We start from the raw sequence: 27,699 nt of genomic DNA, 5'->3' as shown, positions 1-27,699 counted from the left end.
TTGCCATAGAAACGCAAAAGATATATGTGTTAATATTTAGACCACTTGAATTATTGATTGCTATCAGAATTTTTTCTGTTTATGAAAAAATTGCCTACCCTTCCTTTAATGTTAGTTAATATAAAATATCCATGTTTGTGTTAGTTCACAGTGCATTAACTATAGAACTTTTGATCTTAAAAATGTATTAGTAAATGTTGACAAAGTAAGATTATAAAATTCTGTAGAAGTATTTTTCATTGTTAGCAAATGAAACCTTATTGTAAATTTTTGCCATAAACTTTAACTTAAAGAAAGATATATAAAAAAAACTTAAACATTTTATTTCAGCTGTTGCTAACACTTTATTTTAAGGTGACGTAGTTATTTTGTACTTTAGTAAGTACTGAGTAATATTACTGTACTTGCTATAGAGTTACGGTTAGGGTTTGGTTTAGGGTTAGTTACATGTAATTATGCATAATTTATAGGTATTACTTTAGTAAGTGGATGTAGTAATGTAAAGTGTTACCCAGATAGTTGCCAAGTTGAAATTTGTCATTTTCGTTTTTAGCAGAACTTGATGTACTAAAATAACCACAACTATAAAAACTATATAGACATTTAAATATGTCTATAATAAAACGAATAAAAATGACAAAATCCAACAAAATTACTAAAACTTTCAAATGAAAATTACAACCGAAAATATAGAAAATAAAAATGCAAAATTTCAGTGGAACTTGATGTACTAAAATAACCAGAACTTGAGATAATAAAAAAAACTGGTAACACTTTATTTTACAGTGTCCTTATTACATATGTTACATGTACTTACCATAGTAATAACAGTGAATTATGCATAATTACATGCAACTAACCCTCAACCAAACCCTAATCTAACCCTATAGTACGGTAAGTACATGTAGTTGATTAATATTACTCAGTACTTAAATGTATAATTACACTGTAACAATGACACCTTAAAATAAAGTGTAACCAAAAAAACTATACATTTAAAAATAAAACTAATAAAAATGACAAAATCCAACAAAATTACTAAAACTTTAAAATGAAAATTACAACCGAAAATATAAAAAGGCAACATTTCTAATTTTCGTTTAGTAGAACTTGATGTAGCCTACTAAAATAAACCACAACTTGAGATTTAAAAAAAAAAAAAAAAAAAAAAGCTATATAGACATTTAAAAATAAAACTAATAAAAATTATAAAATACAACAAATTTACTAAAACTTTAAAATGAAAATTACAACCGAAAATATAAAAAGGCAAAATTTCGAAGTAGAACTTGATGTACTAAAATAACCACAACTTGAGATAAAAAAAAACTATATAGACATTAAAAAATAAAACTAATAAAAATGATAAAATACAACAAATTTACTAAAACATTCAAATGAAAATTACAATAGAAAATATAAAAATGGTTAAAAATATTAAAAACTATGATACAAAACAAGCACTGTTGAGCAGAAAAAGACTGGCAGGCGTGTGTGTGTGTTCCAGGCCTGAACGGGTCAATCCGGCGATACACACATCATGTATTCAGCGAAGGGTGGAGGCTCGTGACTGTAATCAGAAGCGATTCACGGCTGATTTAACCCAAACCACATTTCACTGCTCTGGTGGTCCGACACAATATTCACACTTGTGATTGAAAATTACACAACGTTCAGTCAAATTATACATGTGAACAAAAGACACGATGTTCAGATGAAAGAACAAAAACAAGTCCTGTAGTTTGACAAACATTTATTTCGAAGAAAACGCAGAGATGATGAAACAACACTGCGGCGAGAAACAATAAGGGCTGTAAACACAATCGAGATCTGGAGGTCAGTTTGTGCCGGTGTGTGTGTGTATAAATCAGCGTTACACCACAGGAAAGCACACAGGGGGACACTAAAGGGACATACATCAGGACTAAAGCACAAACGCTGTCAGATGCGTGAGGCTTTCCGTGAAAGATCAGCTCAAACACATGCGTACAGGGTCTGTCTGGAGCCAGAGATGTGTTTCCAATAAAACAGCACTCCACCCTCACACACACACACACACACACAGCTATTCACGGTCTGTGAATTTGTGTTTGCGGGAAATACACCACCCTGCCATCATGTCATGTCTTAAACATGAGGAAAACTAAACGGCTTCAAAAGCTAGTTTCTTGTCACACTCGTGCAACTACAAAAAAAGTCCAAAAAAAAAAATGTGTCAAAATAATAATGCATTATGAAATCGCCGGCGATATCTTGACTTTTGGAGAGCAAAAACAGCTTTCATGTCCTAAACTCTGATTTTTAAAGATGGGTTAATAGTTCCCAGATCCTGAGAGAACAGAACATGTACACGTTTGGAGAATAAAACGAGCTCCGTATTGATGATTACCAATGTTAACATTGTTTAAATTTGACTTAAATTCAACACAAAAGTCTTTCCCTAGATCACTAAACGACTCAAAAGCATCCAGGTTATGACATCACAACTACAAGCTCATTAACATATGACCTCACACATTTACATATTAGCAACCATGTAAAACAACTGATTAATGACCATGTGAACAACAGTACGTGGGCAAAGATCATTTACAACCAGAAGTCTTAAAGGTAAAGTAAGTTTAATCATAATGCATTCGGGTCATTTTTGACCTGGAATAGATTTGTAAAAAAAAACATCTAAGAAACACAGTTTTGTTTTTTTTTTTAGTATGGCAAGCAAACTTTGATGTGTCAAGACTATATCAACTGTGGCTTTAAACGTGATATTTTGCCACACTTTATTAGTTGAATTTGAAGTACTTTAGTGAAACACATTCAGAATATCACACTTTTTAGGAGTGAATTTTGTCGATAAACATGAATCTGCACCCAGACAGACAAAATAAAGGAGACATAAATAAACTACAATTGAACTTCAGCAAAAGACCGTGTGGGAAAAGTCCACTTTCACTCTGTTGCAGCATGAGAAACTGATCATCCTTTTCACCATAAAAGTGAAAGTTTATTCAAGCAAACTGGATGTACATTTGAAAAATATTGTTATTTTGATATTGTTTTTTTTTTCGAAAACTGACAAAAAGTTTGCAGTTTTTATGCAGCATAAGTGTCAGAGAGAGAAAATGGTCATAAATAACTAATTTATAACTGTTTTAAACTTTATAACTAGTCTTCAGTGGAACACTACATGTGCCACTTTAAACATGACATCACACCTCCTCTTTTATTGGTGCTCTGCCATCTCATGTTTAACTATTAACACTTTTGATTAAACAGTAAACAGGTACTGATCGAGGTTTAATGTTGTTGCAAAAAAAAAAAAAGAGATTCAAAGTGCAAACCTGCTCACTGTACAGAAATCTGATCCAGGGTCAGTTTCTGCCTTCCACATGCTAACGGTTGAGCTTATATAGACTGAAGGATCTGATTCTGGATCAGTCCACTGAGAAACTCGCTATATAAAGGCCTGTTCTGTATAAGTCTCAGCCTCAGACGTCAAGCATGGACTAGAAACACTTGAGGATTCTGATTGGTTGAACTCTACAGGACTTCCGGGAGACGTGTGTGTCGCGTTCTGCGTCGTGAAGCCAAACCCCCTCATGGAAAAAGAAAACTGTCATGTTGGATCAAATAAATGCAGGATTTTTAAAAGTAGGGACATCGACGTTACATTTTCACGCCCCTAAACAAAACGAGCTGTGATTGGTCGCTTTAAATGTCAGTCAGACGGGCCTCTGGATGGTCCTCGGCCAATGAACGAGTCCAGATCTTCTGCCTACGTGAGACTAGTACTGTATAAACCACATCACTATCAAACACACAGCACGGTCTACACACACAATGACAGGATAAACACCGGGTCAATCTACTGGGACACTACATGTGCATGACGTACCAGTCCAGTTCCCTGCGCATGTGAACGGATCTGACCACCATCAAGAGGAGAAGCTTCAGTGTGGAAAAACATTAGGAAAAAATGTCAAAAAACAACCCATGATGCATTTCAAGTGGGCGCCAGTTTATTTTGAGCTACATAACATAACTTTAAGACACTCTGTAATATTATCGTGAGCTGAAATATGACCCTATTGTCTTCTGTAGAGCTGCTTTATAGCTGAATTAGTTTCATAATCGACACAGTTATTGAACCGAACCGAATAAACATTGAACTGACTTGAGCTAAACGACACCGTCTTTACATCAGAATTTGTGTCACATTTGATGAAGTTGCATCAATGATTCGGTAGTTTTCCGGTTTATTACTGTAGAGCGCTATATGAATAAAGCTGACGTGACTTGACTAACGTAAATGTGTTTTTTTTACCCACAACAAAAGCTTGTTTGAGTTGTTCTGCTACAGAAATGGGTGTATCACCTATTTAATCCATTCAATGATGATTCATGAGAGTAGGAATGTGTCTAAACCTGCCTCACGACGAGTAATACTGAGAGTCAAACTATCATGACACTGAGACTGAAAGCTTATGAAATAATGGTTTTCATGAAGATGTTATGACTTCTGAAGTCCTGCTCGTGATTACCTTTGGCATAGGAGTCCCAGTGTCTCCTGTAGTTGAGATCCATGTAAACATCTGCGAGGAGATCTGGAGAACAGCTGGCCAGAGACCCGAACACTTTGTACTCGTACAAACCCGTTTCCTGTTCAACACGACAAATGCATCACAAACACATGTAACCCTGAACAAGCGTTGTGATATATGAATGACTGATGTGATGTTATACATGCACTAGATGAGAAACTGATCTTGAATGAATACGTCATGGTTGCTTTTGCTAATTAATCACTAAAACATCTGGATCTTTGATAGGTGATTTTGGTCATTCCATCCACACTGAGCCAAATAATGTCATGTAACTTTTAAACATTATGTATATTACCAACCCAATGCAATGGGTGAGGTTATAATACATATTGTGTTAATTATTATATAACAGAAAGGTTCAGTTGTAAATCACTGCACTGCCACTAGATTCACCCATTGAATTATGTTTTATATTATAGCATATACTCATTTTAACTAGTCACACTTTCAACTTTATCAGGGTTGTCTTATTTTTAAAAGCCCATTTATATGGGGCAAGTTGTCACAATGAGAAGCTGCCATTAAAAAGCATGTTAAACAGAAAGACAATATTAAGTAATTCATGAAACATTAAAAAGCACAAGGAGAAAACGGAGATTAAACAAGAGTTTTGTTAAACTGAAATGCCTAATTAATAACAAAATATGATACTGAAATTATAGTTTATTATAAAAAAAATATATTTAACGTTAGGTGGATTAAATCAAAATACACAACTGCTCTAGAAAACAAGCATATCTGTGTTTTATTTTGATTCGACATTTTAAAAATGCATGGATTATGACAACCGGTCTGCTTTTGAGGTGAGTTTGAAGCTTATGAATATGTTATCGTCATTATCATCATCACGTACAGATGTTCAATATAATTTAGCACATTTACGTTGGACATTGTATTATGTTATCGTGCCTAAAATAATAATCAAACGCAACCATTGTATTATGTTATATATTATACTATTCCATGTCATGCATGCATGATGTTATAGATCAGATTGCATTGCATTGTTTTGATTATGCACAGGGCGCGTGCGCATTGAGTCATTCATCATTATATATTCACCTTGTTGTAAAGTCTGTATATTTTGACGTTCATGGTCTCGGTGAAGAACTCCCAGCCTCCGTCGAGCATCGGCTGGTCCAGTTCGGTCCAGGCCTGCTGAAACTCCTCATCACTGAACAGCAGAGCCATGATGTTTCCGTGTTCACCACACAAGAGTCAGGAGTCATGTGTGAGCGCGGGAGCTGACGTCAGAGCGCAGCTGATCGCGCGCCACGTGCTCACGCTCACGCATTTCGTATATGATATGTGGTGGATACAAAAAAATTAAGAGTATATAAATGTATATATTAATATTATTATTATATATAAAGACGGATCATTTTATATTTATATATCTTATATTATATCTTATATATTTATGTATACACACTGCAACTGTGCAAGTCTGCTTTTTTTTTAAATGCAAAAAAACCCCCAGCAATATTGTGAAACATTCTTAAAATGTAAAACAGATGTTTTCAATGCGAATATATAGCAAATGGTAATTTATTCCTGTGATCAAAGCTGAATTTTCAGCATCATTACTCCAGTCTTCAGTGTCACATGATCCTTCAGAAATCATTATAATATGATTACTTGATGGTCAAGAAACATTTATGATTATTATTAATGTTGAAAAACAGTTGTGTAAATAAAAAGTTCAAAAGAACAGCATTTATCTGAAATAGAAAGCTTTTGCAACATTTGTACTGCCTTTCAAAAGTTTCAGTAAGATTTTTTTTTGGGGAAAGAACTTTAATAAAATATATAAATTTATTCAGAAAGGATGCATTAAATAGATCAAAAGTGACAGGAAAGACATTTATAATGTTAAAAAGATTCTATTTCAGACAAATGCTGTTCTTTTGAACTTTCTATTCATCAAAGAATACTGAAAAAAAATTTACAAAATTGTTTTCAACACTGATAATAATAATAAATGTTTTTTGAGCATCAAATCCGCATATTATAATGATTTCTGAAGGATCATGTGACACTGAAGACTGGAGTAATTATGCTGAAAATACAGCTTTGATCACAGGAATAAATTACATTTTAAAAATATATTCAAATAGAAAACAGTTATTTTACATTTTAATAATATTTCCCAATATTACTGTTTTTTTATATATATATATATATTTTTAATAAAATAAATGCAGCCTTGGTGAGCATAAGAGACTTCTAAAACATTAAAAATCTTACCAATCAATATATATTTTTTTTTTTTTTTTTTTTTTTTTTTTTTTTTTTTTTGTGCCAGTCAGACGTTCATTATCTCGAAATAATTTCCGGCCGGGTGGTCGGGAGCCTGACATGAGACATATATTTGTCTGAGAGCCTCTGTTAGTAACCCAATGCTGTCACCTTTGTTCCCAGATGATACTCTATACCTACAGCCTGTTACAAGACAGAGCAGCTCAAATATTTATACTCCACCATTCATAACAGGCCCATCAATTCATCAGAAATGGGCGGTGTCATAATAGCTGTGAAAGTGTAATAAAATAAAGGGTTAGATCCAAGCTGATAGGAAAGAACCTGTGGAAAAACATATTTCTTAAAACACTATACAGCCAAAAAAAAAAAAAAAAACCTGTTACGATTAAATGAACAATTGAAGAAACTTTAAGGAGTGTTTGTATAAAATCTGTTCATTAAAGAACGGTTTGGTGAGAATTGCACTGAATGAACTCAAATGAACTCAAGCAAGTTGCAAAACTGGAGGCGAATGACCAAACTCTCAGTGTCTGTGTGCTGTCAGTCAGAGACCCGAGCGATGTCCGTCAGCGCGCGCTGCGTTTGAGGAGAGATTTCCTCCGGGAAGGAAGACTGTAGACAACACCCTGTATCACGTTACAAGAGAAAAAGAAGCAGAGAAACACATTGGTTGCTTGAGTCACACATAAATGCGTTTAAGAGCAAGAGTTCAAATCACAAACGCATTCAAATTCACACTGACACATATTCAAATGTATGTCCACAAACAAAATACACACTTGTGCAGTGATTTACTGGCGACTTCAGCAAGACTGTTGTAGCCGTCACGTCAGATTCAAACATTGAAATAAATATTGTATATGCAATAATGTGCATTTCCATATTATTTGACTGTGTATAACTATAAATGCTATTCATGTATTATTCATCTTTATTTATTTATTTGTACCTTAAATGCATGGCTAACAGTGTCTTCCAAATGAAAATACACGAAAGTTATTAGGCTACGTATTGTAAAAGTGTGAAACGCATGTGTTGTAATGTTGCAATTAATATAACCAGAACTAAATACACACATATCATCAAGCAACTTCTTATAAAACACTACTGAAGGAGGAACTCATGTGCTAGACGCGCAAATAAACACAATTTACTGTTCTGAAACTAATTTGAAGCATTTAAGCCTTTAGATCAAAAGTTTTTTTGAGAAACATTAATTCAGAATATTTAAAAAGAGGGTTTTTTAAAAACATTTTCAGCATTCTTGAGTGTTGCTGTTTGATCATGAAAAAGGTCTGCAAAGTTACAAAGCACAAAGGTTGTGTTTAACTTCACTCTGTCTCGTTCACTCGGATGTACGTCGTTGCTTATGTTGCATGAGCGCCCACTACTGGCGGAAACCTTGAAATGTGTTTAAAAGGAGCGCACTAAGCCTTTGATCACTTGTGGGGAAATTCACAATCGTCACAATCGTGTTGCATTGTGGTCTATGGATCTGTCTGAAGTGTACATATCGAGCTCCCTCTGTCAAATTCAAGGGGTCGAGTGTCCGTCCAAATAAACTTGCCTCATCCATTTGACGAAGTTTAAACGCACTTTAAAATGACGGAGGGGATTCTCCCGAGGGGAAGTGCGAGTGTATGTCTAAAAGTGAATTTAAACGCAGCCCATGTCACTCCAGAGGGAGTTATTCTCTATATCAGTGTCTCTGTTTCTGAACTCCCTGGAACGCCTCCATTGTAGTCTTGAGTTTTCTTACGGAAACGAATACATCACAATATTTCTCATTTAAATAATTCCCACCCAAGGCATACGCAAAATAAAGGGGAGGGGTTGAGTTAGTTAGTAGTGTGTTGAAACCATAAGGTGTGTTCGACATCGGCTGTGGCTGGATGTAACCGATCGGCGAGAGTAGCCGCGTGCAGGCGGGGAGGAGCTGCAAATGGAGACGTGAAGTCGGACACTTTCTGGTTCCCGTAGTGACAGCTCACGTGGTGTTTGTATACTTTTTTCCACAGCTGAAGTGAAATAAATTCAACATTTGCCAAATGCACAGATGTTTCAGACACATTTTCATTAATTACTTTATGTACTGCTTCATACTGCATCTGTTTGAACAAGAATAAAGTTCAAAATAGCCACTATCAATGAAGTGCAGTCGACGTTTTTAATCACTTTTATTTTGATAAACATAACACAATATAGCTAACATCACGACTACATGAAAAGAGTGTTTACTGTTATAAAAAACTGATTTGTGAGCTTTAGTGGAACTAAAGGTGTGAGAATAAACACGAAACGCACGTGATCGTTGTCATGCGGTGAATCCGGCCAATCGTGGAACAGCTGTGTCGTCATCAGAGCTTGTGCAGCCCCGAGCAGCCGCTCTTCAGAATATGCGCTGGCTGAGTTCTCCGGCTGCTCTCGAATCGCTCTCGCGGTATTTTGATGGCATACGTCACAGTCACGTGGCGTCGGCGCTGTATCAAGTCGGACAACATTTCTAACCGGCATGCACTGCTTCAAGTCAGCCGCCGATCGGTCTGCGCAGAGCTGCATGAAGTCGAACAAGCCTATAGACTGTGTAAAATAATGGACGTAGTGATGTGACGTCACCCGTAGTGTTTCTGAAGAGCATTTTTGAAGCCCAAAGTGGGCGGAGCCGGCCGTCGCCATCTTGGCAGCGCGTCACTCCCGGATAACCGAAAATGAGCGGAGAGGCGGATTAGCTGAGGTGACGTGGCGCTAACAGACAGCAGACAAGCGGCTAGTAGTGACATCAGCGAGATCCACCTGTCACTCAAGTGGCCACGCCCGTAATTATGCACAACTTTAAGGCTTAATATAATTTAAAAGGATGAGTTATAAAAAAAATTCACCTCCCTCACAGTTGTCATGAAGGGCAAAATTAGCTATATAGACCAAAACCACTTTTTGTACCAGGCTGTAAACATATTTTTTTCTGTTGTAAAGTTAGGCATTTTAACATGGGGGTCAATGGGATTGACTCTCTTTTGCAGCCTGTCTCTAGTGGCCAGTCGATGAACTGCAGTTTAAGTCACTTCTGTGTTGGATTCAAGAGAGAGACCGGAAGGTTGAAACTGAAACTTGCAGACGCGGGACATTTCTAGTCTGGGTTTCCCCATACTGCCTTCCCGCAGCGCGATTTTATTCACGCTGAAAGGCAGTCTGGATACCATGGAACAAATTTTCGCCTCATTTAGGGAACCAATCACAGAACGGGGAGGGAGCAGCAAGACGGTGACGCGTCTATGCGACACACCGAAGTTTGTTTATACCTATGGATCAAACATGGCAGCAGACGCGAAGTTACCTTTCGATGCAGCCTTACGGCCGTTTCACACATAGGTTTCACACCGCAAGCGTGAGCGGCATTTGAGCAGCGCGTCAGCGTAACTACATCGTCACGGCAGCTGCAGACGCGCGAGAGTATTCACACTGGAAGCGTTTGTACAGTGTCACAGCAGCGGCTCCAAAGCTACATATCGTTAGCCTCATAGCATAATTGCCTAAGTCATTTTGTGTTTTTTCTTGTTTTCCAAAGACATTGAAATATGACTTCGGCATTATATATAAGCGAGCAATTCTTTACAAAGAACTATACATTTGTTTTTAGAAGTTGGTCATTTTATAACATTGATAGTCTTGAAAGTTTGTAATGGGGAGGTGTACAACATTCGCATATAAGTTAAATGCAATACCACAAAACAACCCAGAAAATGGCTCCAATCTATTAGTTTTAGTCATACTTTCGATGTTTACAAGACCGCAACTCCGCGGATAAAAAACAAAACACACAAATAAACCACACACTCGGGTTTAATTTGGGTTGTGCTAGCCTGTAGCTGTCTGTGTGTTAACGTTACATGAACTAAAAGAACGTTTAGATATAATATTTTCTGGCTAGTTTATTTTTTTATATATATATAATACACAACTTTCACCCAAACTGAATAATTAAAAACAAGTTTTTACCGGGTATAGCCTAAATCTTCTATAAATATTTTAGAGTCTTCATTTTCTTTTATTTGCCTACTCAAGTTCTTGTTAAAACTCACTAGACATGCTAATTCTGTGCATTTTGGGCACTTTTTGTGTGAAATCATATTTATTTTTGTCCATCAAAAGTGTGCTTTCACTTTGATTTAGCGTGAGCAATGCAGCAAAAAACAGATTCGAAACCCCCGCTTCACTGCTGCTCACGCGCCGCTCCTGCTCGACGCTCACGCGCTGCTCCCGGTGTGAATGCACTCATTGATTAACATGCACGCCGAAAAAAATACGCGCCGCTCACGCATGCGGTGTGAAACGGCCGTTAGATACACGCCATTGTGTAGGCTACACTATAAATCTCTGACCCATCGGCCATCGTCGTCTCCCTCGTCTAATTTCTGTCGCTCTACATACGTCATCTGGTATAATTGAAACGATTGGCTATGAGCTACGTACAGGCGCATTTGATAGACATTCTTAGCACCCAATAAACGGCTCTGGGCATTCGTAAACCACGCCTCAAATACGAGAAAATGAACATGTGGTTCCCAGACCCAAGTCTCAACGAGAATTGGGTCTGGCGTTAGCCAGGCTAGGACATTTCCCAAACACGCTCAACGCTGTTGGCCAATCACTACAAACTGATCCAGTCGACCAATCAGAGCACTGTTGTGCTTTTCAGAAGGAGGGGCTTCATAGAGACAGAAACTAAACAGAGCATTACTGACAGACTGGGAAGAGAGGAGCCGCAACAATGGAGAATATGCTAAAAATAATGGGTTTACTGACAGAATGGGAAGAGAGGAGCCGCAACAAAAACATGAGGAAAAAAATATTGTTGCGTGAAAATCGACTCCAAAAGAGCCACACAAAAAATCACAACTTTGTAAAAGGGCATAATACGCCATTTTTAATGCCGCAAAGTTATACTGTCATGATGAGCATTACCTTTGTTTGATATTAATGACTTATTTTTAAAGCTTTAACCAAAATTAATTATACCCAAACTAACACACTGGCAAAGTTATATAGTTCCTCTCAATGAACTACACTCACCGGCCACTTTATTAGGTACACCTGTCCAACTGCTCGTTAACACTTAATTTCTAAGCAGCCAATCACATGGCGGCAACTCAGTGCATTTAGGCATGTAGACATGGTCAAGACAATCTCCTGCAGTTCAAACCGAGCATCAGTATGGGGAAGAAAGTTGATTTGAGTGACTTTGAACGTGGCATGATTGTTGGTGCCAGAAGGGCTGGTCTGAGTATTTCAGAAACTGCTAATCTACTGGGATTTTCACGCACAACCATCTCTAGGGTTTACAGAGAATGGTCCGAAAAAGAAAAAACATCCAGTGAGCGGCAGTTCTGTGGGCGGAAATGCCTTGTTGATGCCAGAGGTCAGAGGAAAATGGCCAGACTGGTTCGAGCTGATAGAAGGGCAACAGTGACTGAAATAACCACTCGTTACAACCGAGGTATGCAGCAAAGCATTTGTGAAGCCACAACACGCACAACCTTGAGGCGGATGGGCTACAACAGCAGAAGACTCCACCGGGTACCACTCATCTCCACTACAAATAGGAAAAAGAGGCTACAATTTGCAAGAGATCACCAAAATTGAACAGTTGAAGACTGGAAAAATGTTGCCTGGTCTGATGAGTCTCGATTTCTGTTGAGACATTCAGATGTTAGAGTCAGAATTTGGCGTAAACAGAATGAGAACATGGATCCATCATGCCTTGTTACCACTGTGCAGGTTGGTGGTGGTGGTGTAATGGTGTGGGGGATGTTTTCCTGGCACACTTTAGGCCCCTTAGTGCCAATTGGGCATCGTTTAAATGCCACGGCCTACCTGAGCATTGTTTCTGACCATGTCCATCCCTTTATGGCCACCATGTACCCATCCTCTGATGGCTACTTCCAGCATGTCACAAAGCTCTAATCATTTCAAATTGGTTTCTTGAACATGACAATGAGTTCACTGTACTAAAATGGCCTCCACAGTCACCAGATCTCAACCCAATAGAGCATCTTTGCGATGTGGTGGAACGGGAGATTCGCATCATGGATGTGCAGCCGACAAATCTGCGGCAACTGTGTGATGCCATCATGTCAATATGGACCAAACTCCCTGAGGAATGCTTCCAGCACCTTGTTGAATCTATGCCACGAAGAATTGAGGCAGTTCTGAAGGCAAAAGGGGGTCCAACCCGTTACTAGCATGGGGTACCTAATAAAGTGGCCGGTGAGTGTATATTACATGACCATAACTGCAAACCATCAGCGAGCAGCAGATGACAAGGTTTACAAAGCTTACGCCCCTCCCCGTGTGTTCAGACTGAAGCAGCGCTAGTTCACATGGAGGAGGAGGAACTCAGACGCACTTCTAGTGAATGAGACCTGCACACACAGTCAGTCTCCGACAAGCTTCAAGAGGAGGAGATCCTAGAAGCCGCCTGTGTTTGGAGTATAACGGGACTTTAACGCCTTCGGTTTGCTGAGCAGGATCTTCAGAGGGCAGGATGGAAAACACGTGCGAGGTGAATGACTTGCCCCTGTCTCAGATTACCTTCATGCATGCACCAAACCCATTATTTCACATTCATAAAATATCATATTCGTAAGGGTGTCGCACGTGGCATTAGTGAATGTTTCTGCTGCCTTCATGCATGCAGTTTCTGATGTATAGCTAGTGAAATACAAGACCTTTAATGTCGGTTTCTTAAAAACACTAAGTTTTAATGTAATTGCAATGGTAATATAAAGATTATATGTTATTTTAAGTCACCAAAACAAATGTTTTAATACATAAATGATAGCATTTTAATTCACTATAAATATAAAGCAATAAAATACTGTTTTTGCCCTATTTAGTGCACAAATGCACTTATTTGAAAGATTTCAACACCCTTTAAACACTCGAAAACAGCATTAAGGTAGCCATTAATTTGATATTTTATGACTATATAAACTTTTATGACAACTGATTATAAATAAGATTTAGCTTGATATTTCAAACATCTAGTTCTGCATGAAAATAATATTATATGTATATTTTTGGGGCTATAAAATTATAAGCAAATGCCATTTTCAGATTCTGTGAATGAGTTTGCCACTCTATTCAGATTTGTTTTATTGTATTGTGTTTTTGCTATAAAGAAACAATGTTACTACCCTTCATGGGTACCCCGCCACTTTTCTGAAAAACAAAAAAAAACCTGCATGCTCAGTTTAGAGTAAAAACTAAAGTTCAACAATATCCGTCAGTTTATATTGATTGTAAAGAAAGATCTACTGTAAATGTAAAAGTATTGAATCTGAAGCACATGAGGGTTAAAATCCAGGCTAAACCGCGCAGCTGTAATGCGTAACGGTCAGAGAGAAGTGTCACGGGCGTTTGGCAGCTCTGTTGACCCTCTTAAGAAAAAGCCCCTTGAGAAGTGACTGTTAATTTATACGGCGCTCGTGTTTCATGGGCCGGTTTGTAATGTCATATCGTGAGCTCTCCAGGGAATGTGGCAGCTCTCTTTGCGTCATTCAGACGACGGTCGGCCTGCGTCTGTGGTCAGAAAGGGGATCTGGGGGCTCTTCCCGCTTGAAAACCAAAACAACTCCACAGACCTGCCCTGCGCTCGCATGTGTTTACTCGCTCAACCATCACTATTACTATTGCTCATACATCGAGTTTGGGCTTTGTTTAGATCATTAAGTATTGCACTTCAGCGTGTAACTCGTTCTGACTCCTATAAACAAACAAACACCACTAGCAACCAACCTAGCAACGCACAAAAACATTCAAAAACACCCTAGCAACTACCTAGAAAACCATAGCAATCGCAGAGCAATGCAATGATCGACAACCAGACCATGGCGTGCGTTTCCCAAAAGCATTGTTAGCCAACTATGGTCGCAAGTACCGTCGTTATCAGCATAGTACGTTTCCCGAAAACATAGTTCTAATGAACATTCGCAAGCAGCATCCCAGAGTTGTGTGGTTTCTTGTTTGCATGACATGTGGATTTAATAAAGCCATATCTTGAGCAAAATAAGCAAGCTGACATTCAGTATGTTTTATTTAGAATACATACAAATGTAATTTACGTCTTTTAGTTTGTCAAGAGATTTAAAGCGTAGTTTTTGAAGACTGCGCGTGTGCGAACGTGCCCTAGTACGTAAGAACGAGCCTATGATTGAATCTGGAAATAAACTATATAACTGAGAAAAATTTGAAATATTCCTCAGATGCCATGTCTGTAATGTATATCAAAACACCTTGCATTAATTCGATCTCAAACTGATTAATTAAAAGTAGTTATTACTCCACCACGTGCGTGACGTCATAAACCAACGTGGTTGAACGACCAGTTTGCGACAAAAGTTTGGGAAACACATTGGGTGCATTTTCAATTCCCAATTTCAATTTGCGCAATTTGAAGGGTAATGGAAACGTGGCTAGTGATGCAAACTTATTGTTCGGCCTCCAAAAATACAGCAATGCTCTATTGCTTATTCTTAAAAAAGGTTTTAAAACTCATTGTATAAAACCCTGTAAATAACTTAACTGGAATGTGACCGTGGTGCATTTTTGGCGGTTGTATTTAGGCTTCAAAATTCATTCATTTAAGTTGTATTCAATTTGTGAAGATTGTCATGATGAACTAAATGCGCCAGAATCATAAACTTTTGTTGGTCACAGCTTATTTTCTGCAATAATCCAAAAGCCAATGGAATCCCGTTGAGGAAACCAAAGTAGCCGCATTACAGATTTGCGCAAAACTTTTGAGATATTTTCTAAATGTCGATAAAAAACGATTGCGAAATGACTGCGTTTCCGTTAACCGATGTTATGCGACTAAAACTTAGTCCTCCAAAAACACTGCAGTGCTCTATTGCTTATTCTTAAAAAGGCTTTAAAACCATTTTCTAATTGTATAAAACCCTGTTTTGTAATAAACTCGCCTTGCTTTTCCTACAGGTGTGGAAACGGTGAGAAGAATATTGAGTAGAGACGGCTCAGACTTCGCCTGATGCCTCGAAACACACTGACCCTTGACCCTGCGATGCCCGCCGAGCTTGTGAAAGACACCATGACGATCCCCGGAGCTCCCGAGCGAATCCTGGCCGAGAAAACCAACAACAACGAGCCACCGGCGGCCGTCACCGTTCCTCTGGTCAACGAGGTGCAGTTGACGGCGGCCACCGGGGGAGCCGAGCTCTCCTGCTACCGGTGCACCGTCCCGTTCGGCGTGGTGGTCCTGATCGCCGGGATCGTGGTGACCGCCGTGGCCTACAGCTTCAACTCTCACGGCTCCACCATATCCTACTTCGGACTGGTGCTGCTCTCGGCCGGGCTGGTGCTGCTCGCCTTGAGCGCCGTCTGCTGGAAGGTGCGGATGGAGAGAAAGAAGGAAAGGAGAAGAGAGAGTCAGACAGCCCTGATGGCCCATCAGAGGAGCATCTTCGCCTGATTTCCACACAAGCACGGACTCCAAAAACCAGTCAAAACGTCGTTACACTCACATTTTGGGACAATGTCCAGATGTTTTGCCCCCAGTTCAGAGCAGCCGAGTGCTCTCGGAGAAAAAAACCGGATGACGGGATTTCACGAATGGGTCTCAGAATGAGCGTTCGGAGCATTTAATCGAGACTGCATGCGTCCAGATGTCGAGACACAGCTGCACTGCAACAAGAAAAGAAATGAAAAAATTGTTTTCTTACTCAGCGTTTTTGTCTTGTTTTCCATTACAAATACCTTAGATCAAGGTACATTTATTTGAGATGCTATTAAGTCATGTTTTTTGAAAAAATGATCAAAATGAAGTGGGTTTATGCTTAAAACTAATGTCAACGGGGTCAGAAAAATAATCTAGTTTTCCGTTTACTGTTCTTATCCAATTGACAGATATTTGTTCTTGTTTTAAGCACAAACTCACTTAATTTTGATACATTTTTCAGAAAACAAGACTTAGAGCCAGATTTACTAACAGCTTGTGTCATTTTTGGCGCTAACAAACTACTGTTAGGTTTTACTAAAGACACAGTGAAAAACTAGCGCTGAAAAGGCGTGGACAGGGTTATTTTTGCGGCTGACCTTATTGCATATGCATTTGTAGGAGTTTTCCTTTCAGATGCAATATTTGTGGGAAGAGAGTATTTAAAAGTGATTTACTAAGGTTTGCGCTCGTCAATTTACTGGTATTTGCGCCATTATTTGCCACCCAAATTATTTACCAACCCAAAAAGCATGTCTTAAGCCAGACGCTAATTTGCGCTGCTCTTGGTAGATTGTAGTCTTGAGTTATCGTGTGCGAATGAACACAATATTCCTAATTTAAATTATTCCCGCCTAAGGCATACGGTAAATAAAGAGGTAATGTCTGGTTGAGTTGTTAAAACTCGCGATTATATGGGCGTGACATTTAAGAAACACGCTCAAAGCTGTTAGCCAATCACAACACACTGGTCCAGCCGACCAATCAGAGCACTGTGTGCTTTTCAGAAGGAGGGGCTTCATAGAGACAGGAACTAAACAGAGCGTTACTGACAGACTGGGAAGAGAGGAGCCGCAATAATGGAGAATATGCGAAAAATACTGGGTTTTGAACATTCAAGCATGAAAACCTGTTCTAGTAGAGCCCAAAAAGGGCATAATAGGCCCTTTTTCAAGTAAATGTATCTTGATTTAGGAATGTTTAGATATTTGACTTGGAAAACAAGACTATGTACAGTAAGAAAGTAATTTTTTGCAGTGTGGGACAACGGTTACGCTCGTTTTCACGACCTCACAGCTTCTGACGGGCCGCAGCGCTAGCCAACCTTTCAAGTGGTTTGTAAGCGCTTTCTCTTTTTTTGTTTTCTCCTCAGTCTCTTTTGCCTGTCAGGCAGGACCGTTCGGTTATCTGGGACGCGGGCCAAGGCAAAATTAAGACCAGTAACCGCTGTGCAAACCCAGAGACGGGAAGTGCCGTATTAATCCACGGCTGCTTCCTGTCCGGTCGGATTAATGGAAAGACGCACTTTGAGACATAAAGGAAAGGGAGGACAATGAGGAAATGAAGAACAATGATTTTTTTCTTCATTGAGAGCGTTTTTCTGACACCCAACTACTTTATATGTCACTTTCGTAGACGTACGGTACTTATATCACTAGTGTTATGATGTATAAACAACAATGGGCTGGAAAACCACATGCTATTATTTTCTTTTATTGAGTTTATTGTGTTTATATTCTTGTACTTCGGACTATGACGACAGACATGCTCTGACTTGAGCGGCATGTGAAGTAACTTAAAAAGACTGATAACCGCATTTAAGATGACAGTTTTATGTGTATTTGAGCACTTTTGATCATTTTAACAAAATGAAAATCGTGAATCGTTGATTTCAGGTGCTTATGTTTGATGGGAGAATGAAAAGAATGTGTCTTAATAACAATCCAGTTTCAAATTATTGTATGATTGTAATCGCCATAAGTGTCTTTGGAAATGTTATATCTGCAAGCTGTCGACAGAACTATTTTTAATAAACTCCTGTGCAAACAGAATACGTTATCTTGTGGTATCATGTGGAGTGAGTGATTTCAAAAATCATCTGAATACACGAATATTCTGTATAATATATCTATATCTATCAATTATATTATCTAATCTAATATAGTTAATTGCAGCTGTTGCATAAAATTGAATGTGTCATTATATTTGTGCTGAAGCATCCATTTTGAAAGCCGAATGATAAAACAAACTGTTATGACTTTGAACTCTGACCGAATGAGCCGCACTGAAGTCTCTTGTAACTCTTTTAGAGGCGACTGGCTTTAATTATTTCTCCAGTCACTCTTGCTGTTTGTTTGAAGTCTCAGTTAAAGAGCGCTTTGGGTCGGGTCGATTGTAACGAGCTTTCTCGTGTGAGTAAAACTTTCAATAATGAATGGAAGGAAATGTGTCTTTCTTTTACAGTGTGTTCTCCATGACTGCACTGCGCATTGTGTGTCTGGATGATCCAGACTTCACCACGCATATAGTGTCTTGCTTTATTGTTTATTGATTTGAGTAGTGAATTTGAAAGGCATATTTTTTAAGACTGTGTGGTTGTTTACCAAGTCAAGCATCACTATTACAATTGCTCACATGCAGGCGAACAATCATAAAGTGTGGTCAAAATCCAATTAACATTTTAAATGTGTTGTTTTGCAAACTGTTTGTTTTAAAATTCACCTTAGAAACACTAAAGCAACGCCCTGGCAACTACTCTGAACACCCTAGCAACTGCATAGCAACGCTCTCTCAACCCACTCAAATAACTTTAGAAACATTAAAGCAACACCGTGGCAACTACCCTGAACACCCTAGCAACTGCATAGCAACACTCTCGCAACTTTGCAAATCACTTTAGAAACAAGAAAGAAATGCCCTGGCAACTACCCTGAACACCCTAGCAACTGCATAGCAACGCTGTCCCCTAGCAACTGCATAGCAACGCTGTCTCAACCCACTCAAATAACTTTAGAAACATTAACGCAACACCGTGGCAACTACCCTGAACACCCTAGCAACTGCATAGCAATGCTCTCTCAACCCACGCAAATCACTTTAGAAACAGTAAAGCAACGCCCTGGCAACTACCCTGAACACCCTAGCAACTGCATAGCAATGATCTCACAACCACACAAATCACTTTAGAAACAGTAAAGCAATGCCCTGACAACTACCCTGAACACCCCAGCAACCACATAGCAACGCTCTCTCAACCCACTCAAACCACTTTAGAAACAGTAATGCAATTATGCAACGCCCTGGCAACTACCCGGAAAACCTTAGCAACTGCATAGCAACGCTCTCTCAACCGGCACGAATTTATTTAGAAACAGTAAAGCAACTACCCTGAACACCCTAGCAACCGCATAGCAACACTCTCTCAACCCACTCAAATAACTTTAGAAACATTAAATCAACACCCTGGCAACTACCCTGAACACCCTAGCAACCGCATAGCATTACTCTAACCATTTAGAACAACATAGCAACACCCTGGCAACCACCTACAGATTTTTGGCAGATTTTGGCAAGCAAAATCTAAAAGAAAGGCAAATACTTGCACATGTAATTAACTAAACATAAAACACACCGATTTTGTATTTCCGTCACGAACTGAAAAACAGAAATGTTCTATTTGTGTAAAAGCACAAAACAACCATTAGTCCATTAGAGCAGTACAGCTGCAGTCCCCAGACTCGACCAGCTCTATAGGTGATGGGTTGTGGCCTTGAACTGCTCGCTTCGACACGGCGTTTTAAAATAGCCAGACTTAAGAGACGTATTTATAGGCAGCATTTGCGTTGCTATGCGTTTCCCTGACACCAGACACTACAACTCAATGGTTTGCTTGCGTCAGAGCAGCATCCACGACACACTTCGTCAGATTCGATAGCCAGCGTCCCTCACGACCTGGTGAACACACAGCACAGAAGAGATGGGCTGACACCCGACACATACAGTAGATCAGATGTTTGACGCCCGGGACCAGGTCGTCTTCTTCTCTCCACGGGAAGGTCTGGGAAGACCTTTGGAGAAATAAAAATAAACGCAAATGAGACCAGTGTTGTTTCATACTATTGTATTACTTATTCAAATTTTGAAGTAGCTTTTATTTTTATGTTTTCTGTTTTTATTCTAACTTAAGTTTAGGTAATTTTGTTACTTTTGTCATTTGTATTGGTTTTTAGTATTTCGGTTTAGATTTATTTATATTTCTTTCTGTTTTTGTGAATTTAGGATTTCAAGTGCTAAAGTACTCAAGTACCACTTTTAGTCAGGTAAGTTTTTAATCTAACACTCAAAAATGAATTCACTACCCTTAATTTAACTGAAGAACATTTATTTAATTTAGTTAATTCAATTATTTTCCAGTTTATTTGAGTCAACACAATTTAGTTGGTTTAGGTCAAATTAATTTACTCTAGTATGTTAAACTTAACATTATTACATTTGTAAACACCCAACCCTACTAGCAAACTACTTAACCACCCCAAACACCCTAGCAACCACTTAACCACCCAGAACACCGTAGCAACCACTGAACCACCCAGAACACCCTAGCAACCACTTAACCACCCAGAACACCCTAGCAACCACTTAAACACACAGAACACTCTAGCAACCACTTAACCACCCAGAACATCCTAGCAACCACTGAACCACCCAGAACACCCTAGCAACCACTTAAATACCCAGACCTTAGCAACCAGTTAAACACCCAGAACACACTAGCAACCACTAAACCACCCAGACCTTAGCAACCACTTAAACACCCAAAACACACTAGTAACCATTTAACCACCCAGAACACCCTAGCAACCACTTAAACACACAGAACCCCCTAGCAACCACTTAAACACACAGAACACTCTAGCAACCACTGAACCACCCAGAACACCCTAGCAACTACTTAACCACCCAGAACATCCTAGCAACCACTGAACCACCCAGAACACCCTAGCAACCACTTAAACACACAGCACACCCTAGCAACCACTGAACCACCCAGACCTTAGCAACCACTTAAACACCCAGAACACACTAGCAACCACTGTACCACCCAGACCTTAGCAACCACTTAAACACCCAGAACACACTAGCAACCACTGTACCACCCAGACCTTAGCAACCACTTAAACACCCAGAACACACTAGCAACCACTGAACCACCCAGACCTTAGCAACCACTTAAACACCCAGAACACACTAGTAACCATTTAACCACCCAGAACACCCTAACAACAACCTAACCACCACCAGAACACCCTAGGAACCACTTAACCAACACCAGAACACCCTAGGAACCACTTAACCAACACCAGAACACCATAGCAACCACATAACCACCCAGAACACACTTAACCAGCCCAAACACCCCTAGCAACCACTTAACCACCCTGAACACCCTAGAAACTGGTTAACAACAACCCAGAACACCCTAGCAACCGCTTAACAACCACCCAGACCACTCTAGCAACCACTTAACCACCATGAACCCTCTAGCAACCACTTAACCACCCTGGAAGAACAAAACAAGAAAATGCTCAGAACTGACAACCTTGTCTGACTGATCTATTCAAATTGAATATTTATGAATTAAAGAATATTACATTTGTGTTTCATTCTCATGCTGTGTAGCCAAACCCTCAAGACATTTAATAAGCAAAAGGCTGAGGGAAACATGTGGTTTGACTCTAGCATCTCTCTGTCTTTGAGTCATGCAACTCATAGGAGCACCAGGGGGTTCCTGGACACAACCCAAGATCTCTGTCTGTTGAAATATCACTGCTGTGGCCCCGGGGACAGAGACACAGCTGAGGTCCCACAGTGAGGGGTGGCTCAGCGTTCGGGCCTCAGCACCTCCAGCCTTTTCATCACCTGACTTTGAGAAACCAGAAGGTCGAACGAGCTCATCCGGTCCTGCCAGCAAACAATAAACCACAGCAATTTACGTTGGAACAAAATAACCCAGGGCTACATTGACCCAGGGTTAAATACTCATTACTATGTCAACAATTGCCATTTAATTAATTTTTGGAGCAATGTCTGAGACAACCGTCATTTCACAGTCTGTGTTAACTATGTCTGAGACACAACACAGCAAGCAATAGCTGTCATTCAGTCTAGGTTAACTATAGACCCGATATAGTCCAGCTATGAGTAACCCACTTCTAGCCAAATGTCGTTTACATGTCGTTTTTGCCAAAATAACTTGCGAGATGTATGATCTTCCATCATGTAAGCAAAGTCAACAGTGATTACAATGAGTTTGGTTTCATTTCATTGACATGTTCATATTTAAGATGACTAGTCTATTCTTGGGCTATGGTTTAGACGTCTATAAAATTTTCACTGAAAGCCCAAATTTTGCCTTGTTTTAGCCTAGACGTCAGGGCTGTGTTTGGACGTCTATTAGACGTCTTTTAAATGCAAAATTGCTTGCTGGGAACTGATATACACTCACCGGCCACTTTATTAGGTACACCTGTCCAACTGCTCGTTAACACTTAATTTCTAAGCAGCCAATCACATGGCGGCAACTCAGTGCATTTAGGCATGTAGACATGGTCAAGACAATCTCCTGCAGTTCAAACCGAGCATCAGTATGGGGAAGAAAGTTGATTTGAGTGACTTTGAACGTGGCATGATTGTTGGTGCCAGAAGGGCTGGTCTGAGTATTTCAGAAACTGCTAATCTACTGGGATTTTCACGCACAACCATCTCTAGGGTTTACAGAGAATGGTCCGAAAAAGAAAAAACATCCAGTGAGCGGCAGTTCTGTGGGCGGAAATGCCTTGTTGATGCCAGAGGTCAGAGGAGAATGGCCAGACTGGTTCGAGCTGATAGAAGGGCAACAGTGACTGAAATAACCACTCGTTACAACCGAGGTATGCAGCAAAGCATTTGTGAAGCCACAACACGCACAACCTTGAGGCGGATGGGCTACAACAGCAGAAGACTCCACCGGGTACCACTCATCTCCACTACAAATAGGAAAAAGAGGCTACAATTTGCAAGAGCTCACCAAAATTGAACAGTTGAAGACTGGAAAAATGTTGTCTGGTCTGATGAGTCTCGATTTCTGTTGAGACATTCAGATGTTAGAGTCAGAATTTGGCGTAAACAGAATGAGAACATGGAACCATCATGCCTTGTTACCACTGTGCAGGCTGGTGGTGGTGGTGTAATGGTGTGGGGGATGTTTTCCTGGCACACTTTAGGCCCCTTAGTGCCAATTGGGCATTGTTTAAATGCCACGGCCTACCTGAGCATTGTTTCTGACCATGTCCATCCCTTTATGGCCACCATGTACCCATCCTCTGATGGCTACTTCCACCATGTCACAAAGCTCTAATCATTTCAAATTGGTTTCTTGAACATGACAATGAGTTCACTGTACTAAAATGGCCTCCACAGTCACCAGATCTCAACCCAATAGAGCATCTTTGGGATGTGGTGGAACGGGAGATTCGCATCATGGATGTGCAGCCGACAAATCTGCGGCAACTGTGTGATGCCATCATGTCAATATGGACCAAACTCCCTGAGGAATGCTTCCAGCACCTTGTTGAATCTATGCCACGAAGAATTGAGGCAGTTCTGAAGGCAAAAGGGGGTCCAACCCGTTACTAGCATGGGGTACCTAATAAAGTGGCCGGTGAGTGTAATTCCTAAGTTGATAAATGAGAAATCTTTTGATCAATGGCCACAACCTTGCAAAGAATCCACGGTTTTCCTCCTCTGAGCTCCATCAGCTTTTATTCGTCTCTTCTTTGGGCTATTGTCTGACCTTTGACCTCCTCTAAACAAGAGCAGAGTTAACTGGAGTAAATGGTTTCTGTGTTAATGCAGTGGGAAAGACCTTTAAAAGGAGTGTTTCTATTCATGAATGAAATACACTGCTGAACCTCCTACAGTGGCTTTGCTCTTTAAACACGAGAATGAGAAGCTGTTCCTTGCGGGAATTCTTTCGCTTTGCCCATAAAAGTTGTCGAAACACTAAAAAGTTATCCGTCATCCTGCAGTATTGTTTCTAAAAGAGCGAAGCATCACTCCTGCTGTTCTGAGGTTCAATTCAACACACGGAAAGCAAGGAAAACAGCCTGAACTGAGGGGTTTTAGAAAGCTATAGATCTGCTTAAGTGTCTCGTAGAGAGACAGGACGGCCAATTAATGCTCTGAAATCTCTGTCATGGCTGCAGGGATGGAAGATCTCAGCGTGGGATCACTGCACTTCCCGTGCCAGACAGTTCCTGGCAGTGACATGACTTTGAACCTGCATGCATTCAGGAGGAAGACTGAATAAAACACATCTGATCTCACCGATCTGAGCATCTCAGTGAAAACCAAAAGTTACTGTCATCAATTTCACTTTATTCACATTGACAGGGTGACTCCCTAGTTCTCTTCCTTTCTTTGATTGTGACTAAAAGCCAAAGAACAGGAAGGAAGGAATAAGAGAATGTGAGGTTTTCATTATTGCCTTCAAAATAAACTCAAGGCCTTTGACTTTGCAGCGTTTTGAACTCTCTGAAATGCATTTACGGTGTTGCAACAGAGATCTCCATTTCAAAAGAAAGAGCTGGCAGATCTTCTCGTCTCTGGTTGAAAGTTGAGAAATAGAGTGAAACTCAAGGGAAATAAATATGACCAAAAAAAATATCTTCAATGTCTCAATTGTATTGCTATCAGACTAAATGCATCCTGCTTCTCAGATGCTTCTCCTGGGAAAATGTCCCCAATCTCACGTGCATCCTGATCTCAAAACAGTTTTAAACTGCTCAGATTTGCCAGGAAACCAAAGACAAAGATCTCAATATTAACTGCTCTTCGCAATAATTTTATGCAGTATCTATCTATACTCTTTATGTTTTAGGAGGAACATCGGCAACAGCATTGATACTTATGTAACTGGGAAGAACATAGAAGGAGGCATGTTTGTGCTAAACAGAACAATTACTAATTTAAAGGGATACTCCACCAGTTTTTCTTATTAAACTATGTTATTCCCTTAACTAAGACGAGTTGATACATACCTCTCTCGTCTCCGTGCGTGCACTATATCGCTCTGTATTGCCGCAAAACTATGTTAGCACTTAGCTTAGCCCATGCATTAAATATGGGCCAAGCAGAGAAGCGACCAAACACTTCCACGTTTTCCCTATGTAAACACAGTTACTCGAGTAGTGTAACTTGACCTGGGCTGGTGACACAAAATAAACCGTTGCGCTTTTCTAAGCGTTTAAAATTGATGACTATATTGTATGGCGGAATACCATAACAAGTGCTTTTGAGCACTTCGACTTGGCGCAATAATATCTTCACTTGTGAAAAGTCCTCTTACCGGCTCCCGCTTCCTCTCCCCCTCCCTCTGACATTTCCGTCAATACAACCAACGTGACATGCGCCGGTAGTAGTTCGAGCGGAGTTGACGAAGTAACAGGTTGTTGGAAGCTAGTTTGTGTACAATAATGGTTAAAGCGTGCATCGTAAAGGGTTGTGAAAATAAGGAGAATGTAGTGCTGTCATTTTTCACCGAATTCCAACACACCATATACAGCGGAGAGCTTGGTTAGCTGCTTTGAACAAGAATCCCAAAACACCATTGATGACTCTGAAGAAGTGGCGTGTTTGCTCCGAACATTTCACAAAGGAGGACTATACCTGCACAGGAACACGCCTAAAGGATGAGGCTACACCAACAATATTCAGATCACTTACAGAAAGCCCGTGGTCTTTCGCCAGCTCCGGTCTGTTCTGGATCATATCTTTCTTGCCTCTCACGGTCCATAAGAGCTAATTCCTCCTCCGTGTACTCGGGTTCAAACAGATATGGCTCTGGCCTGGGTCTTCTACAAAGAAGTCATAATCATCTACAAAGTCCGCCATTGCAAATGATCTGCAGTTTGCTAATAGCACAGGTAGTAAAAGTCACGTTGGTTGTATTGACGGAAATGTCAGAGGGAGGGGGAGAGGAAGCGGGAGCCGGTAAGAGGACTTTTCACAAGTGAAGATATTATTGCGCCAAGTCGAAGTGCTCAAAAGCACTTGTTATGGTATTCCGCCATACAATATAGTCATCAATTTTAAACGCTTAGAAAAGCGCAACGGTTTATTTTGTGTCACCAGCCCAGGTCAAGTTACACTTCTCGAGTAACTGTGTTTACATAGGGAAAACGTGGAAGTGTTTGGTCGCTTCTCTGCTTGGCCCATATTTAATGCATGGGCTAAGCTAAGTGCTAACATAGTTTTGCGGCAATACAGAGCGATATAGTGCACGCACGGAGACGAGAGAGGTATGTATCAACTCGTCTTAGTTAAGGGAATAACATAGTTTAATAAGAAAAACTGGTGGAGTATCCCTTTAAATGACAAAAATATACCAAAGAGACAAACAATTGGCACAACTGTTCAGTGAAATTCACAATGTCATAATCCACAGTGATTTCTCAACTTTCATCAAGAACATTTTCTTTGGAAGCAAAGTTCACAAAGGAAGGTTGTTTTGCTCAAATGTTGCTCTATGTAAACTAGGCTCATTATAGATGTGTTTTGTTCATTTAAAACAAACAGCTCTATTTGCCTGGTCCAACTTACACTAGCATTCCTTTCCGTGTCCGGGCCGGGTGAGGTTTCCCATGTTGAGGCAAATTAAGCCGCATGGGTTCCACTCCTGGTGGTGCCTTTCCATCAAATCCTTAAAGATTCAGCTTTGCAACCCACTGGAACCCAAAGACATGTGGTTTCCTGCACACTGCTTGGCGGGTCATGGTAATAACAATGCGTAGCAAGCACTTTGAGAGGTGTTTTGACAGAGGCATCGAATGTTCTCAGGCGGTTGTGTGATGGACTGTACTCAGGTTTTGAACCATTTCAAACACAGACCTCCAGAGAAGCAAACCAGTGCATAGTTTGCTGCTGGCAGCCCAGAGAAGTGCACCTTAGCAGGCTTGAATGTAGGAATTGATGGCCGGCTGAAGAAAAAAGTGCAGGCTCAGGGGAGACCTCAACCCCCTCTGACCCGCTCGGGCGTCCCATAGAGGGTGCACCGTCCCGGGCACGATTCAGTGTCAGGAATTCCTTCACAAAAAATGTGTCAAACATCCAGCCACTCTGACCTACCCTGGCCAGTTGGAGCAGAGGCTGTCCGAGGGAACGGTTTGTTCCGGGTGGATGATGGAATCGATGGGTGTATTTTGTTTACTCTTTTTGTCACTTTTGATCAATTTAATGGATCCTTGCTGAATAAAAGTTTTTTTTTTTTTTTTTACTTACTGACTT

At 40.0% G+C, this 27,699-nt stretch overlaps 2 protein-coding genes and 1 long non-coding RNA gene across 3 annotated transcripts in view; 1 reads left to right on the top strand and 2 right to left on the bottom strand.

The window, feature by feature from the left end:
* Nucleotides 1-5,841, bottom strand: part of pctp (phosphatidylcholine transfer protein) — a 9,489-nt gene extending 3,648 nt beyond the window's left edge. The window contains exons 1-2 of the mRNA XM_056240574.1: nt 5,667-5,841; nt 4,542-4,659 (exon numbers count right to left, since the gene is read on the bottom strand). Of these exons, the coding sequence (XP_056096549.1) occupies nt 4,542-4,659; nt 5,667-5,795 (247 nt within the window). The 5' untranslated portion in view covers nt 5,796-5,841. The remainder of the gene's footprint in view (nt 1-4,541; nt 4,660-5,666) is intronic.
* A 1,296-nt stretch (nt 5,842-7,137) lies between these two features.
* LOC130075814 (uncharacterized) lies at nt 7,138-27,146 on the bottom strand. The gene is made up of 3 exons (XR_008805580.1): nt 27,016-27,146; nt 15,933-16,265; nt 7,138-7,492 (listed from the first exon to the last, which is right to left on the bottom strand). It is a non-coding gene; the product is annotated as an uncharacterized LOC130075814 (long non-coding RNA).
* Nucleotides 13,281-16,480, top strand: tmem100a (transmembrane protein 100a). Its single transcript, XM_056240575.1, has 2 exons — nt 13,281-13,425; nt 15,861-16,480. The coding sequence occupies exon 2, from the start codon at nt 15,913-15,915 to the stop codon at nt 16,351-16,353; it is 441 nt and encodes a 146-aa protein (XP_056096550.1). The 5' UTR covers nt 13,281-13,425; nt 15,861-15,912; the 3' UTR covers nt 16,354-16,480.
* Nucleotides 27,147-27,699: the final 553 nt, after the last annotated feature.

This window comes from Rhinichthys klamathensis, unplaced genomic scaffold, assembly GCF_029890125.1.
Source record: "Rhinichthys klamathensis goyatoka isolate OS25496 unplaced genomic scaffold, OSU_Roscu_1.1 h1tg000604l_1, whole genome shotgun sequence".
Lineage (NCBI taxonomy): Eukaryota > Metazoa > Chordata > Actinopteri > Cypriniformes > Leuciscidae > Rhinichthys > Rhinichthys klamathensis.
This window is presented reverse-complemented; position numbering and strand designations above follow the sequence as displayed.